The sequence below is a fragment of the Cricetulus griseus genome, chromosome 6, assembly GCF_003668045.3.
Source record: "Cricetulus griseus strain 17A/GY chromosome 6, alternate assembly CriGri-PICRH-1.0, whole genome shotgun sequence".
NCBI classification, from domain to species: Eukaryota; Metazoa; Chordata; class Mammalia; order Rodentia; family Cricetidae; genus Cricetulus; species Cricetulus griseus.
Window position 1 is genome coordinate 86,503,540 of NC_048599.1, and position 17,370 is coordinate 86,520,909.

Here is a 17,370-nt window from a genome sequence, read left to right on the forward strand (position 1 = left end):
ATAGCATCTTTCAGATGTTTTATCAAAGGAAACTTATAGTACATACAGGTATCCTCAAAGCAGTATAATGAACTCTCCTGCAATCTAGCAACATTACAACTTTAAAGATTATCAGTTCAGGGAAAGTTAATTTTCCTCAATGTCAGTTCTAGGGTCTCTTCACTTTGGGCTATTCTTTGTTATACGGGAGTGCCTTGTGCTTTGTAAGATGTTTCTCTGCATCCTTGGTCTCTACTTTGTTAACATTGTTGGTATTTTTCCTACTCAACTAAGTTGGACAATGGGAAAGTGCTTTTAGATAGAACCAAACATCCTTTTAGGTAAAGCCATTGCTGATAGAGAGTCTGTGATGTGCACCATTTTGTCTGTTTAATGTTTTTTGTTTGTTTGTTTTTGATTTTTAACCACAGACAATGAGACAATGAGATGTCCTTTTTAAATTTCCTGACATGATTCCTGACCTGCAGGACATCAACCTGAGGCAAGAAAGTCAGGGGTAGGGAATGGGGACAAGAAAGAATGACCACAAGATAGGATTCTGATCAAGTGGCAAACTTTATTTTTCTAAGGCTAGCTTATATAGTCAGTAGAAGCGGATATGGGGAGGGGTAGAATGGGCTGTTTGTGCACCAGGTGTTAGTGTAGGCAGGATATTAGGAAGCCACAAAGAGGATGTTTGGCAGGGTAAAGAGTTCATGAGTAAGAGGTCCAGGAAGGGTTGCCTAGGTGACTGAGCCTGTGGGTGGAGGACTGGGTCAAGTTGTTTCTTTTCTTGAGCTGAGGTTCTAAGGAGCTGCTATGTAAAGGTTAATATACAACTATGTGGCCTGCCAAGAATGGCCTAGGATCCCATGCCAAGCCCTAAGATCTTTGGCTCCCAACAGACATGTATGTTGCACATTTTATGCAAAGCTACCAGATTAAGTTTATGATGGGTAGGTGAATTCTGCCTGTTAACAGACACTTATGGGTGAGCATTTTGTGAACACTGGGTGAATGCAACTGGTTTGCATTTCTCTCTAATCTAATGTTTCCTATAGAGGCTTTTGATGTCTTGCTTCCCATGAGGCATTCTTTCTTATTAGGAAGGGAAGAGACTGCAGATCTCTGGGGAGCTCCTTCGTCTTACCTGATCATGTCTTCTCCCTGGGTATCATCTAGGCAGCAGGAATTTAAGGCTGAGCTGTCTGAGTGATCCATATTCTATGGAACATCTAGGAGGCAAGTCTACTTTTCTTTTACTTCAAAATTGGGTAGAGTTGAGTCCTAGTGACTCTGTATCCATATATAGTTTCATTATCTCCAAGTCTAAGACTTAAAGGGAAGCATATCTATCATGCTATTACAGGGGGGCAGGGGTAGGTCATAGCTGGCTTAGTGCTTCTCCATTGACTCACCAAGAAACAGTGTGTACCCAGAGACTTTTTTTTTGCATATGTATGTTTATTCAGAGCAGCAAAATCAGAAGAATTCTGGTGTGACTTTAATTTTCTGTTCATGGGCTTCTTTCACATGTGATAACTTAGTGTACTTTGAAAGAAAAGGGAGTGGTGCTATGAGATACATAATGTACCAGCAATGAAGTGGTGAGAAAGAAATAGTCTCTGCCTTCAGGAAGCTCAGGTTATAGCTAGACAGATGACTGCATAAATAATGATGATTCAGTGTGGTAAGTGCTATGATTCTAAAATGTCATGAGCTAAGAAGGACCCCTGGCTATGAGGACCTATGGATGAGCATGGAGAGTCATATGATGAGAATTTTACCTACACCAGGAAACTGGGAGTGGAAGCTGTGGTCTCAATTCCCGAGTCATGTGTTACCTGCATGGTATTGTTTGAAATCTTAGCCTTTAAGAAGTTAAAGAACTTCCTAGGTATTGCCATCTGAGAAAACCTGAATGTGAGATCAGGAGTCTAGCCTGTGAGCAGTGCCTTCCTTCGTGAGTGGGTTTTGGTCTTCACCCTCTTTTTGTTTTTGTGTTTGCACTAGTGTGTCCCTTTCTGATAGGAGCAGAAGTCACCTGGCTCCTATACTCAGGTGCCCTGGATTCTTGCTGTAGGAGGGGTTCTCAACTACTTTGACAAGTCTATCACATACAAGGAGATTTTCAAGTCAGTCAGTGGAAGTCTGGGTGATTTCCTGAAGATCTGGAGAGCTGTCTCTAGGGGAATAATGTCTCAGAGCATGAGTAGGCACTATGAAAGGATGTCAGACTACTGACACTGGGGGCCTAGGGTTAGAGGAAATGAGCATGCCAGCAAAGAAGAAAATTGTGCATGGGTTAAATTATCATGATGTCATCAAGTACACAACTCTATAAAGTGAGAATCTGGAGGAGAAGCAGAATGAAAACCACAGGCTATAGGCCCTATCCCAAAGGATATGACAGACTCTGAAGACACTCTATGGAAGGCCTCACCCTCCTTGGGGAGCAGAAAGGGTATGTGATAGGTAGGGTTTTAGTTGGGGTGGTGGCAGGGGAGGAGGGGAGGGAGAGAGAACTGGGATTGATGTGTAAAATAATCTTGTTTCTAATTCAAGTAAAAAAATGAAAAGAAAACGAAAATCACAGGCTATAACTGTGTACAGGCTTGTGGTCTCTCTAAGGGGTACAAAGTATCAAGGGAGGTACACCATGAACATGTCTTCTGAAGACACTAATGGATGTGTGAGAGGTTGGAGACCATCCCCTGTAAACCAAGAAAGGAAAACGGGTTTATTGAGTTTTTAATTTGGTTAACTCTCTTTGAGTTCACTATCTGCAAACAAGTCTATGCTCCTCAGCTGACACACTTTTGGTAATTCCTCACTGACTATAGGTAAACTCTAAAGTCCACAACACCCCTTCATATATCAGGGGTATTCCTTTCCTACAGCTTTACATTTAGTTATTTTCTCCACATTTCCAGTCATACACACTTTCTTCATCTGTTTGGTACTCTCACCTTTTCATTATTAATTCCTAGTCATTTAAAAATACTCACAGGTTTCCTGCAAAAGATTTAATTTACTTATTTCATGAAGTCTTTTGTGTCATTTCAGATCATACCACCCAACTTGCTCCTTCATGGCTAACATACACAATGTGACTGAGTTCATTTTTCTGGGACTGTCTCCCAACAAAGAGGTGCAGAGAGTTTGCTTTGTGATATTTCTGTTCTTGTACACAGCCATTGTGCTGGGGAACCTCCTCATGGTTGTCACTGTCACAGTCAGCAGAAGTCTTGGATCCCCCATGTACTTCTTCCTCAGCTACCTCTCCTTCGTGGAGATCTGCTACTCCTCTACAACAGCCCCCAAACTCATCTTGGATCTCCTAGCTGAGAAGAAATCCATATCTGTATGGGGCTGCATGACACAGCTTTTCTTCATGCATTTCTTTGGTGGCACTGAGATTTTCCTGCTCACAGTCATGGCCTACGACCGCTATGTGGCCATCTGCAAGCCCCTGCACTACCCCAGCATCATGAACCGACAGGTGTGTGCTGTCCTCGTGGGAACAGCTTGGATGGGAGGCTTTGTGCATTCCTTTGCCCAGATCCTTCTCATCTTCCGCTTGCCCTTTTGTGGCCCCAATGTCATTGACCATTATTTCTGTGACTTGCTTCCTGTGCTCAAACTTGCCTGCTCAGATACTTTCCTCATTGGTTTGCTAATTGTTGCCAATGGAGGTACGCTGTCTGTTATTAGTTTTGTGGTCCTCTTAGCATCCTATGTAGTCATCTTGTTTCATCTGAGAACTCAGAGTTCTGAGGGACGATGCAAAGCTCTGTCCACCTGTGGCTCCCATGTCACTGTGGTTGTATTGTTCTTTGGTCCATGTGTCTTCATCTATATGAGGCCTTCTGCTACCCTGCCTGTAGACAAGATGGTAGCTGTATTCTACACAGTGATAACTCCCCTCCTCAACCCTATCATCTATTCCCTGAGAAATGCAGAAGTGAAGAAAGCCATGAAGAGTCTATGGATCAGGACAATGAAAGTAGATGAGAAATAGAGTCTGGATATTGGCTGTCAGTATTGGAATGGTGATGAGTCCGATATGATCAGGCACTGTGAGTGGAAGCAATGTTCATTTAGCACTACTGTAACTGATGAACATCTTCTGAAACACTTGTAAATTAGTTCCTTTTATGAAAGTCATCTTAAATAACTAGCTATTTTAGATTGTTTGCATTCTTATCACTATTCATAATTTCTGTAGCAAATATTTGCAGCAGAATGCTAGACTATACTTATTTTGGTTCAGGTTCACTTCCTATGGTAATTTTACTGTGACATGGGACAGAAATATCTTTGCTTTGCAGGGTTACTTTGAGCAATTTGTCTTATAAACGCACTTCTGATAGAAACAAACATTTCGTTTAAAAGAATAGTTTCCATTTTGTCTGTGAAATAAATGAATGGATGAGTTATCTCATTGTGTATTGGCAGATGCTTGTTAATTACAAAAAGGAAACATGTAACTTCTTAAATATCTCTTATACAATTTCCCAAAGTGAATATCACTAGCAATGAGTTAAACCAATGGAGCACAGCTCTTTATATGTGCTTTAGGGACACCCAACATCATCACTGTGCTGTTCTTTCAGAAACATATAACCTAAGTATAATTTTGTAATAGGTTAAGAGAAAATCAAACTGAAGGATGTTCTGCAACATTGCTGGCATTCGCTGTTCAAAGAGTGGAGAGAAAGGAAGGCTGAAGAATTGTTTCCCTTTCAAACTACTCATTAGGGCAGGCTGTATGCCCAGCAGTAGATGGCCAGCAGAAAGTGAACTCAATGGCATCTTTGGAGTTTTCTTGTCTCATAATATTGTATCAGGGCTTTTCTTTTTTTTCTTTTTTAATGTCACAGGTCTTTTGCATATATATGATGGCTTTCAATGTATGTTTTTATGGAATTTCTGAGTATGCAAATGAGTGGGTCTCTGCATCCATATCTGTTTCATTTGTCTTTTCTTTGGCTCTTTTATTTTGTTTTGTCCTAGTCCTATGTGTTAGTTTCTGTTTTGTTTTATTTTATTGTTACCCTTTAGAAACCTGTTTGTTAAAAAAAGAAAGAAACCTGTTTGTTTTCTAATGAGAGATTGAAGAAGGGTACATCTGGATGGGAGGGGTGGTAGGGAAGAACTGGGAGGAGTAGAGGGAGGGAAAACCATTATAAGGACATATTATGAGTATATATATATATATATTATAATATATATATATATATATGACAAAAAAGCATTTTTTCTTTTATTTGTGAAAGTGAAATAAAACATAATTTATTTAAGTGATTAATAGATAGTTGTCACTATTGTATGTGTGTGTAAGATCACATCCCTAAAATTTCCTGCTCCCACTAAAGATTCAACAGGTACCATTCAAATCTTAGATAACATTTCATAGCCTGCTACTCAAATGCTCCTCAACAGTAAGACTCCTAAGTACCTGGAGGGATTCCCAAAGGGCAGGTGGTGTCCACACATAGTTATTTCTTTTTTCAATATTTTATTTTAAAACAATATTTTCTCATTTTACATATCAATCCCAGTTACTACTCCCTTCCTTCCTCCCACTCTTCCCACCTCCTCCCCCATCTCATCCACTCCTCAGAGAGGGTAAGGCTCCCAAGGCCACCATTAAAGATGCCTTTTGTTCCTTGGCAGACCAATAGATCCAGCTGTTAGTAATAGCTGGCTGTGGAAAACCTGTCTAGGACTCTCCAGGAAATAACATGTGAGAGCCTTGAGGCCCCTCTGAAAATCCCTCAACAAAAGGCCTAAAGCTGAAGTTTCTTTTAAACTTGTTTATTCAGGAAGGTTGTTGACATAGACTCAACCATGTCCCTGCAGACCTTTAGGTGAACTTGTCACTATGATGCTATGTGAAACATTTTATCACAATTGTGTGTAACACCAACTTTCTGTCATGAAAAGAAAGGAATAATGTGATAGGTACCCCTGCTTGTATTTAGACTTACCTACAAAGTTTTTGAGGTGTGGGAAGAAACACTAGTTAAAAAGTTGAAATTTTATGGTGGACCTTTCCAAGAGTCATTATATCACCTTTTGGAAAATGAAATGCCATTTCTGTTTGACAAAAACCCAGTAATCCCATATATTCTCTGTGGTATTAGAAAATGTGTTATTTTAGTTTGACAGTGAGAATGTAGTGAGAATTCTACCTTACATATCAAGGGAATCAACAGTGAAATTCAGCTTATATGACAGCTTCCCACGCCAAAATTTTTGTGTATTAGGAAACCTCACAACAGTTGGTACTACTATAAGATGTCCCTAGGTGTATCAAAAATTGAGAAGTTGCTGATGAAGGATGACATTTATTTTTACTTATTTATAAAAAACAAGTTTATTCAAAATAATAACATTCTACATTTATGCTCTTATCATTTATGTGCATATATATACATATATGTGTAAAATGAATGAAAACAACAATAAGAGAGACAGGAGGAGGCATAGGGTTATTTTATCCATGGTACTTTCACTACCATAAAGTAATAAATACAGTATTATTTGTAAGTTGATTTGTGTTAGTTGTAACTTAGTGTAGAAGGCACTTAAAAGATTTAAAAAGCACAACTGATATAGCAACTGAATGACATCATCTGAGTATCTAAAAGATAAGACCTACCATAAGAAGTGTATAGAAAACCCACTGTAAGTGAAGACACCAGCCTTTAGGAGACTGAGGCAGGAGGACTGAAAGTTCCAGGTCAGCCTAGGTTGTGTAGTAAAAAAACTAATACAGATTAAAAATTAATAGATGAAGAATAGATCAAGTTAATGCCAATCAAAGGAAGCAGCAGTGACTACACTGATTTCAGACAAAGGAAATTGCAAAGCCAATAAAGTTATCAGGGATATTAGAAGGTTATCAGAGGATATTATGTTGCAATAAAAGGGTCACTTTTCCAGAAGATGAAACAATATTTAATAGCTATGTACCTCAAAGCAGGACACAAAACTATTCATGGCAATAATAATAAAAATAATGACTATTGTGGTAAATATAGCTTCAAGAAAAATCAAATCAATGTATCATGGCTAGATCCTTCAACACTTCCCTGTATGAAGGGTTCACAATCAGAAAATCAGTAAGTGCATGGTTGTGTCCACCAGCACCATCATTCCACAGGAAATACTGAACATCTACAGACTGCACCATCCAGCAACAGAAAACACATTCTTCTCATACTCACATAGAGCATTAGCCAAGAAAGGCTACATTTGGAGTCATAAAGCACACCTTAATGACTAAGTCTAGAAGTCCAAGCATCCTCAAACCTGCAACGGAATTAGACTAACAATGATAGAAAAAATACCAAAGTCTGATTGAATAACATATTAAAAATGTGTATGAGCAAGTGTCCTTGTGGTATGATTGAGCATCCTTTTGGTATAATCCCAAGAGTAGTATAGCTGGGACTTTCTTGTGGTAGGTTGATTTCCAGTTTTTTGAGAAACCAACAACACACTGATTTCCAAAGTGACCGTACAAGCTTGCACTCTTTCCAGCAATGGAGGAGTGTTTTCCCTTGCTCCACATACTCTCCAGCATGATCCATTTTTTGTATTGTTGTTTTTGTTTTTTAAATGGTAATTAGACCAATTTTAAATTAGAAACAAGCTTCTTTTACATGTCAATCCCAGTTCCCTCTCCCACCCCTCCTCCCTGTCACCCCACTTCTTATCCCAGCCCTTATCTGCTCCCCAAGGAGGGTGAGGCCTTTCATGGGGGATTTTCAAAGTTTGTCATATCATTTGGAGCAGGACCTAGACCCTCTCTTGTGTGTCTAGGCTGAGAGTGTCCCTCTATGTGGAGTGGGCTCCCAAAGTCCATTCGTGTACTAGGGATAAATACTGACCTACTACCAGAGGCCCCATAGATTGTCCAGACCTCCAAACTGATACCCTCATTCAGGGGGTCTGGAACAGTCCAATGCTGGTTTCCCAGCTATCAGTCTGGGGTCCATGAGCAACCCCTTGTTCAGGTCAGCTGTTTCTGTGGGATTCTCCAGCCTGGTCTTCACCCCTTTGTTCATCATTCCTTCCTCTCTGAAACTGGATGCCTTTGTATTTGGGGCATAGATGTTCAGAACTGAGACTTCATCTTGATGAATTTCTCCTTTTATGAATATGAAATGACCTCCTTTATCTCTTTTGATTGATTTTAGTTCAAAGTTTAATTTGTTAGATATTAGGATTGCTACCCCCATTTGTTTCTTGGGTCCATTTGATTGGAAAATGTTTTCCCAACCCTTAACTCTGAGGTACCGTCTGTCTTTGAATTTGAGGTGTGTTTCTTGTATGCAGCAGAAGGATGGATTCTGCTTTCATATCCATTCTGTTAGCCTGTGTCTTTTTATAGGCAATTTAAGACCATTAATTGTCCCAACCTGTAGGACGTCAACCTGGGGCAAGAGAGTCAGGGGTAGGGAATGGGGACAAGAGATGCAGAAAGAATGACCACAAGACAGGATCCTGATCAAGTGGCAAACTTTACTTTTCTCAGGCTGGCTTATATAGTCAGGATATGGGGAGGGGCAGAATGGGTTGTTTGTGTACAAGGTGTTAATATAGGCAGGATATTAGGAAGCCACAAAGAGGATGTTTGGCAGGGTAAAGAGTTCATGGTATGAGTCTCAAGCTGGATCAATCATTGGTTGGCCATTGTCACATTTTCTGCACCACCTTTATCCAGCGGCTCTTGTAGGCAGAATAGGTTGAAGTTTAGGTGGCTGGTTTGGTGTCCCAATTCCTCCACTGAGCTAGGATCCACTTCTTAGATTCCTGAGAATTCCACTGCACTAGATATCCAGTTTATCCTTGAGATCCCCCAATTTCAGTTGTCTCTCCCAGTACTCTCTCCCTCCATCCTCCCCCAACCTGATCCTTCCTGTTCCCATATCCCCCTTCCCCATGATGTCTATTCTATTTCTCCTTCCCAGGGAGATTCATATGTCCTCCATTGAACTGTGCTTGTACATAGTTTCTCTGGGGCTGTGGATTGTAACATGGTTATCCTTTAATTTAAAGCTAATATCCACATACAAATGAGTACATACCATGTTTGTCTTTCTGAGGAGTCTGGGTTACCTCACTCAAGATGCTAATTTAAGTAGCATCTATTTGCATGCAGATTTCATGATGTCATTGTTTTTAATGGCCGAGTAACACTCAATTGTGTAAATGTACCACATTTTTTGGTAGAGGGACATCTAGGTTGTTTCCAGTTTCTGGCTACCAGTAAAGCTGCTATGAACATAGTTGAGAAAATATTCTTGTGGTATGATGGAGCATTCTTTTGGTTCATGCCCAGGGGTTATATAGCTGGGTCTTGAGGTAGATTGATTCCCAATTTTCTAAGAAATGACAATATTGATTCCCAAAGTGACTTTACAAGTTTGCTTTTCCACCAGCAATAGAGGAGTGTTTCCGTTGGTCCACATCCTCTCCAGCATGAGCTTTCACTTGTGTTTTTAATCTTAGCCATTCTTATAGGTGTAAGACGGAATATCAGAGTTGTTTTGGTTTGCATTTGCCTGATGGTTAAGGATGTTGAACATTGCTTTAAGTGCTTCTTACCATTTGAGAATTCTCTGTTTATATCTGTATGCCATATTTTCCTAAATATTTTTAAACTTTCTTTTTATTTATTCTTTGTGTTTTTCATATCATGTCTCCACATTATGTCTCTTGATCTCATCCATCCCCCCAAATAAATCAAAATAAAATGTAAGAGAAGAAATGGGGAAAAAAGGAAGAAAGGGAGAATCCCATTGTTGAATCTGTAGTGTGATACAGTGAATCACACAGTAAATCTCTTTATTCATAATTTTTTACAGGCAGGAATTGGATTATTTTGCTTGTTGATATCTAGGTTTTTCAGTTCTTTATGTATTTTAGACATCACCCCTCTGTCAGGTGTGAGGTTTGTGAAGATCTTTTCTCATTCTGTAGGCTGCTGTTTTGTACTATTGACAATGTCCTTTGCCTTATATGAGCTTTTCAGTTTGATCATATCACATTTACTAATTGTTGATCTTAGTGTCTTCAAGATTTGTGTTCTGTCAGGAAGTTATCTACTGTGCCAATGTGTTCAAGGCTATTCCCCACTTTCTCTTCTATCAGGTTTAGTGTGTCTGGTTTTATGTTGTGGTCTTTGATCCACTTGGACTTGAGTTTTGTGCAGGGTATAGATATGGATTTATTTTCATTCTTCTGCAGCTTTGAAAATAGAGTGAGTTTTTGTGTAGTGTTTCTAGTGGGATACTGATGGGAGGAGGAATGCCACTTTTGAATTTTGGTTTATAATTCACAGAACTTTGAAGAAGCAGTGTCACTACACTGAGCAGGAGATGACAGGAGGTGAATGTCCCACATCAGTTTTCTCCTACCTCCTTTACAGGGTGTCAACTTCTGGTCACATTGTGGGTAGGTAAGTTCCGAAACACCTAATAATTTGACTCAATAGAATCATTTATGAGTTTTATAGGTTTGAACAATTTTCCTCACCTTTCAGAACCTTCCTTGCTTAATGTGTCAAGTGGGAATGCCAGTTGCTATGGGAGAATATAACTTTCACTATATGAGACATTAGAAAAGTAGAAAGATATAGAGATGCAAATGCAGTGCACTATTGCTGTAGAATGCGTATCTTGTAGTTAGGAAACTCTAGTCTTTCTGATGATCCTTTACCATGTTCCAGGAATTCATTGGAAAATGCTTATAATTGTAAGAATGAACAATTGTAAGGATCTTACAACAGATTCTAAGATCTGGACTACTGTTTTTACTTTGGTTACTCTCTCATCTTTATAATGAGTGAGTAGATGAGCTCAAAGACCATGCTATGACTCAGAGATGTTTAAAGTAAGTGTGTGAGATGACCTAGCTTTCCTTGACTGAAGTTTTCATGGAACTTGTTGACATCATGGGTACTATGAGGTGAAAGAGGGAAGGAGAGGCCATCTGGAGTCCTCTGAGACTGTCCTAGTGACTTAAGATGTTGGATCCTTCTCTGTCACCAACCTGAGAATAAGGAGGGAGGACCTTTGGGGCCAGATCAGCAGGGGCAAATCATGAGGGGGCAAGTAGAAATCTTGGGTTTCTAATTGGATTAATTAGGGAGAACTTCCTTAACCCTGAATGAAGTAAATGAGAACCTGACTTTTGTTTTTTCAGAAACTCCCAGGGCAGAAGATACTCAGGGAATTCAGCTCTCTGATTTAAAGTCTTTATCCCTCACAACTTAAATGGTTCAGGATCCTTGGTCCAGCAAACATTTCCAACTTCCTTTTCATAGGTCTTATGGTAGAATGATCCTATTATATTTTCCTGTCACTTTTCTAATGACATGGTCATCAAGTGCTGGAGTTGGCCCACAGGGGTACCAGCATTAATGACAACTGGTGAGTTCCTTTGGGTGGAGCAGATTCCAAGTCTTTTCCATTCACTGAGCTCTTTCTTGGATGGACAGACACTTGGGTGGGACCTTTTACACACTGGCATACTCCTTATACCCCTTCCTTCTTCTCTTCTTTTCTCCTTCATTCTTTAACAAGGTCTCACATATCACAGGCTGGCCTTAGAGTTGCTAGGTAACCAAGTATGATCTCGAACTTCTGATCTTCCTACCACCACCTCCAAGTGCATGCACTTTACATCCAGTTTTATGTGATTCTGGAGCTTTCTACATGCTAGGTAAGCAGTCTACCAGGTGCGCAGCACACCCAGTCCCTACGTTGGCTCATTTCACTGTTGCTACCCTGCTTCACATGTTTTCATACACAGAAAACCTTTCTCAGATTTCTCACTATCAGCAGTTGGAATGGCCTTAACTGTTATTATGTAGGAGTCTTGCCTGTCTGACTAAATGACTGGGTGAGAGTTAGATTGCAGCTTGGCTCATCTATAGTCAGTCATTTTTAGCCAAGCTTCTGGTCACATGGCTAGCTAAGAATATTTGCAATGTTAGTTTTCCAAATTGGTTGCTGTTATGATCTTTTGAAGTAAAGCAAAAAAGATCACTTTTATTTGTACATGTAAGAAATTAATTCAAAATGTTATCGTCTGGGAACAGTGTTAAAATAGAGTGTAGAGAGAAGAGCTAAAGGGGGATGCAAGAAGGAATATGTGCAAATGACAGTGCCACACTTGAGAACTTACTGTATAGAAAGGACTGATGAATGGCCATCATAATATAATGTATAATGAATATAAGCTTAGTAAGGTCATGATCAAGTACACTGGGGCTAAGATCAAGGGTTCTGTCAGCTATTGAGGAATGTGGGGTGCAGTATGAGGAGAGGTATTGGTGTTTTTTCTCATCAGCTTGTGTCTGATGCCATTCAGAATTCATTTATAAAACTCACTGTACCATTATGCAATACATTTTCAAAGTGTGATCGACTATTTACTTGTATTCCAAGTAAACTTTTATTCTCATTCTGTTTCCTCTTTTGTTTTGTTATTTATTTATTTCATTAATGTTTTTCATTTATTTTACATACTGACCATGCTTCTTCTTCCATCCTCTCCTCCCATTCCCTACCCACTCCCCCTCCCCACACTGCTTTGGAAGCTTATTCCTCATGTTGGGTTGCCTCACCAAGCCTTGATGCAGAGGGAAGAGCTTTGTCTTGATTCATCTTGATATTTTTTTATCTTTTTTAATTGTAAAAACATTTTTTCTCATGTTACATACCAATCCCAGTTCCTACTCCCTCCCCTCTTCCTGCTACCCCTTCTTCTGCCACCCTACCCCCTCATCCACTCTCAGAGAGGGTTAAGCTTTTTTAAAAAATAAATTTTCTTTTGAGAAATTCAAGGGCCTTGCCTAAGACTTTCTTACACCTGACATTTCCTGAGGACATAAAAGTATTAACTTCATCTGTGTCTGAATGGAGATCAGCCTATGGCAGAAATCTGAATTTTGGGTCTGGGGGTGGGATTCAGTGGTTGAGTGCTCATGTAGTGTGCATGAGGCAAACTATAAAAAGAAAAAAAGTAAGTCCAAATTTTGCTGAGGAATAATCTTGAACCAATATCTCCAAGTTTTAGACTCACAAATACTAACAAACTCTGTATATTTCTTTGATCACTTTGCTTTTAGATATGGCTAATGAAATAAAACTTTTTTCCAGGAGTGACTGAAAATGAACTCATTTTCTGACTATAAAAGATCTGGAAGATAAAATTAAGAATCAAGGCAATTAAAAATTTCCAAGGTAAGTCCAGCCACTAAGCTTCTCCTAGGGTGTACTTGGAGTTATTTTCAAAAAAGAGAACATGCACTTTTGAATATCTGATCCATTTTGAGAGCTCCTCTGATGGGGGATGTCATTCTGTATACATGGTTCTTTTATTGGTTGATGAATAAAACACTGATTATCCAGTAGCCAGGCAGGAGGTATAGGCGTCACTACAAGATGAGGAGAATTCTGGGTAGAGGGGGCAGAGAGAAGCCATGTAGCCAGGAAGGAGTCTGGACTCTTCTCCGGTAAGATAGGACCACGTGGAAATACTTAGACTAACAGAAATGGATTAATAATTAAGAAAGAGATAGCCAATAAGGAGCACGAGCCATCAGCCAAACAATTTATAATTAATGTAAACATCAATGTATTTATTTGGTGCTAAATGCCCACAAGACAAGGCAGGACAGAAATTCCATCCACACTCCTCCATTGTTGCCTTGGCTTCCTAATACATATAGTATTAGCCAGAGGACTCAGAGATCACATCAAGCTACTTATTAACATCTACTGTTTTCAAATCTGTGTAGAGTGCTACAACAGATATAAGACATTTTCTAGGTGCCATCAAGAGTTTACAGTTTTTCTGGTGAGACCTGATGGATGTATGTCAAACATTTAAGTTTTAGCTAAATCTTGGTTGCTAAGTACTGATGATGAGCTCTGTGTTCCCGAACACAAATCTTGCAAAGGTCATTTGTTCCTGGCATCTGAGCTTGTTTGACTCCAGAAATATGCTTTCCCCTTCAGAATCTCCAAGCTGTGAAGATAAGCCATCTCAGCAGGCCTTATAACCAGTGTAAGTGGCCCACTGGAATTGGAGCACATCATTTTTATTTTTTTTACTGCTATTTACAATTTTCCTTTTCTTTTGGCTTTGCATTTCATCTTTCAGAACAGCATAGTTCATGAGATTCTAAGGCAGGAATGTTACAAAGTAGGTGTTAGATTCATCAGAATGATCTGAAAGGTTCTCAAGGAAATTGTTTACGGTGACAGTTTAATTTTAGCATTTCTATCTAAAGTTTTATTAACTACAAATCCTAGAAATAGCCAGTTAGCTTTCTGCCTGTTAAGAATGTACACTTATCTTTCAGTTGTTTATTTTGTCTCCAATAATTAAGAATTTAGAATTAAAATTATTTATACCCCATAGATGGAATGTCATCATTGTTGTCCATGTTTAATTTGTCTGATGACCCCTTCATGACATTTTCTCAAATGCTTTTTCCTTTCCCCTGAGAAAATATTGGTTCCTTTATTGTTGTTCCATCAAAATACATTTAATTTGTAGCTTTTTAAAGATGATTACATTGTAAGGACACCTTAAATATCAATAATCTTAAATTAAACCCAACCTAAGTCAACTCAACCCAATCCAACTCAATTCAAATCAAACCAGGGCTGGAAAGATATGTCAGTTCATAAAGTGCTTGCCCTGAAAAATTGAGGACCAGAACTTCATTTCCAACAACCAAGTGAAAAGCAAGATGTGATGGTGCTTATTTATAATCTCAGTGCTGAGGAAGCAGAGACAGGTGGATAACTCAGGTTTGCTGGCCAGTCAGCCCAGCAGAATTTACAAGCCCCATGAGCCTGTGAGAGACACTGTCTAAAAAAAAAATAATGTGGATGGCACGTCTGAGGAATTTCACCCGAGAGTTACCTCTGGCTTCCGAACACATGCACATGTACCCACCACTTTTGTGCATGTGTTGGGTGGATGATTCTTGTATCAGAATCCTGGAACACTGAACATTCTAAAGGTAGTGTTATACATTACTCCACTGCAAAAGTACTTGAAGGATCCCCCACCATGAACAATGTGATAAGGTAAATAAAAGTATACCCAAATATCTCTAATACTTTATAATTTGATTTTAGTGTGCACAAGCTCAGGAGCCTGGTAAGTTTTACCAATTGAAGAATAATTACAGTTGAGAAATTCTGTTACTCCTTGTAGAATGTTGATCTTTTCCTGGTGTAGGGCAGGACTATGTCATCAGTTAAGTCACTATGAGTTTGAGATTCAGGGCAGACACTTGAACAATACAAACAACTGTCTAGGTATGGTATTTGTGACCTTGAGTACATAGATGAACCTAAGTTTTATTTTTCTTATTTATAAAATATTTTCCCATTTCCTTCCGGGCTGCATCAAGCACAGCTCCCTGACATTTTTGAGGATAGTCTGGTAATTCATATGTATTTACAGCACTACAAAGTCAAATTGTAGCCTCAGACTAATATTCAGCAGTAGATAATTGCTATTTTAGTCACTTGTGTTATGGAATCCTTGCTTTGGGGAAACCCAAATCAAACATGGAGGGAGGGAGGGGGAGAGAAAGAAGGGTGAGGGAATACCAGACCACAAATCCCAAAAAGGATGCCTCTCATTTCTGATGGAGTTCTAATTCTGATTTCTGTGATTCTAGGCTCCCAGAAACTACACTTTAAAACATGACAGCTACAAGCAACATGACAGAAATAATTTTCTTGGGATTTTCCCAGAGCCAGCATTTACAGAAGGTCATTTTTGTGATGTTTCTCCTGATGTACACAGCCATTGTGCTGGGCAATGGCCTGATTGTGGTGACTATAATGTCCAGCAAAGGGCTCTCTTCCCCTATGTATTTCTTCCTCAGCTACTTGTCATTGGTAGAACTTTGTTACTGTTCTGTCACAGCCCCCAAGCTCATCTTTGACTCTTTGCTCAAAAGGAAAGTCATTTCCCTCCAGGGATGCATCACACAGATATTTTTCCTTCATTTTTTTGGTGGCACTGAAATCTTTCTTCTGACAGTGATGGCCTATGACCGATATGTGGCCATCTGCAAGCCCTTACATTATGTCACCATCATGAATCGGAGAGTGTGTGGCTTCCTGGTGGGGGCAGCATGGAGTGGGGGCTTGCTGCATTCTGCTGGACAAGCCTTCCTCATTTTCCAGCTGCCCTTTTGTGGTCCCAACATCATTGACCACTACTTCTGTGATGTCCACCCATTATTGAAGTTGGCTTGCTCAGACACCTTCCTCATTAGCTTGCTAGTCATCATCAATGGTGGCTCCATCTCAGTGATCAGCTTTGCAGTGCTGCTGGCTTCTTATGTGGTCATCCTACATTCCCTGAGGAGCCACACAGCAGAAGGACGGCGTAGGGCACTCTCTACCTGTGCCTCCCACCTTGCTGTGGTGGGTCTGTTTTTTATACCCTGTTCTTTTGTCTACATGAGACCCTGCATTACCCTTCCTGTGGACAAGATCGTGGCTGTGTTTTATACAGTTGTCACACCTCTCTTGAACCCCATTATTTACTCTTTCAGAAACACTGAGGTGAAAAATGCCATGAGGAGACTTGTAAGGAGGAAGATGAGTTGGGAAGCAAAATAGAAAATTTAGGCAAAACAGGGACATTAGAAATGGGAAGTTGGGGTTACTTCAGATCGCACTCAGTCTCTACATTGTCTGACAGTGGCCTTACTGAAAATTTCAATTCCTCATCTTTATGTTAACAGAAAAATAGTGAAGATATTTAGAATGGAGTAAGAAGGATATTCTAGTGCCACAGTGGCTTTGAGGCAGATTGGCAAGTCTGGAGAAAGTGAATTTCTTCAGAATCCCAGGTCAGTCTGGGAAGTTTGAGGAAGGAAATAAAGAAAGAGGAGATAAAGAGGCAGTGTTCATAGTTTTATACTCTGATGTGTCCCAAGTATCTAGAACATTGCTTGGCATTTTGTTGGTGTTCCATTAGTATTTACTAATTAAATGAGTGAATGAATAAATACTAGCTAGGGAAGATGAAAACAATGGCAACAACTAATAGATGTTACAGAAATATTATATTTTCTTATTTTGGAACAGAGTTTCCATTATGGTGTTTACCCTGGAAGTTATGTAGTAATATAATACAAACAGGATTCAAATCCCAGAGAAAATAACAAAGTTGTGGTAAATGAATGAATATATGAAGGAATAAACAAATATCAGAGGCTCTAAGTAACTGTGAATAAATGAATTTAAGTAAATTGTATTAAATTCAACATAACTAGCCAGTGGCTCCTAAGTGCTTAGAACCATGCCAAATTTTTCCCCTCATCTT

At 39.4% G+C, this 17,370-nt stretch overlaps 2 protein-coding genes across 3 annotated transcripts; both read left to right on the top strand.

Moving 5' to 3' along the window:
- The first annotated feature begins 3,070 nt into the window (after window positions 1-3,070).
- On the top strand, window positions 3,071-4,000 carry LOC100762381 (olfactory receptor 4X2). The gene has a single exon (XM_027421043.1). It carries the CDS (start codon window positions 3,071-3,073, stop codon window positions 3,998-4,000), a length of 930 nt encoding a protein of 309 aa, XP_027276844.1.
- A 10,432-nt stretch (window positions 4,001-14,432) lies between these two features.
- LOC100764302 (olfactory receptor 4X1) lies at window positions 14,433-16,661 on the top strand. Of its 2 annotated transcripts, XM_027421045.1 has the most exons (2): window positions 14,433-14,446; window positions 15,746-16,661. In XM_027421045.1, exons 1-2 carry the CDS (start codon window positions 14,433-14,435, stop codon window positions 16,659-16,661), a joined length of 930 nt encoding a protein of 309 aa, XP_027276846.1. The 2 variants fall into 2 exon arrangements, with proteins under 2 accessions (XP_027276846.1, XP_027276845.1); XM_027421044.1 differs by lacking the exon at window positions 14,433-14,446 and having other exon boundaries at window positions 15,732-16,661.
- Window positions 16,662-17,370: the final 709 nt, after the last annotated feature.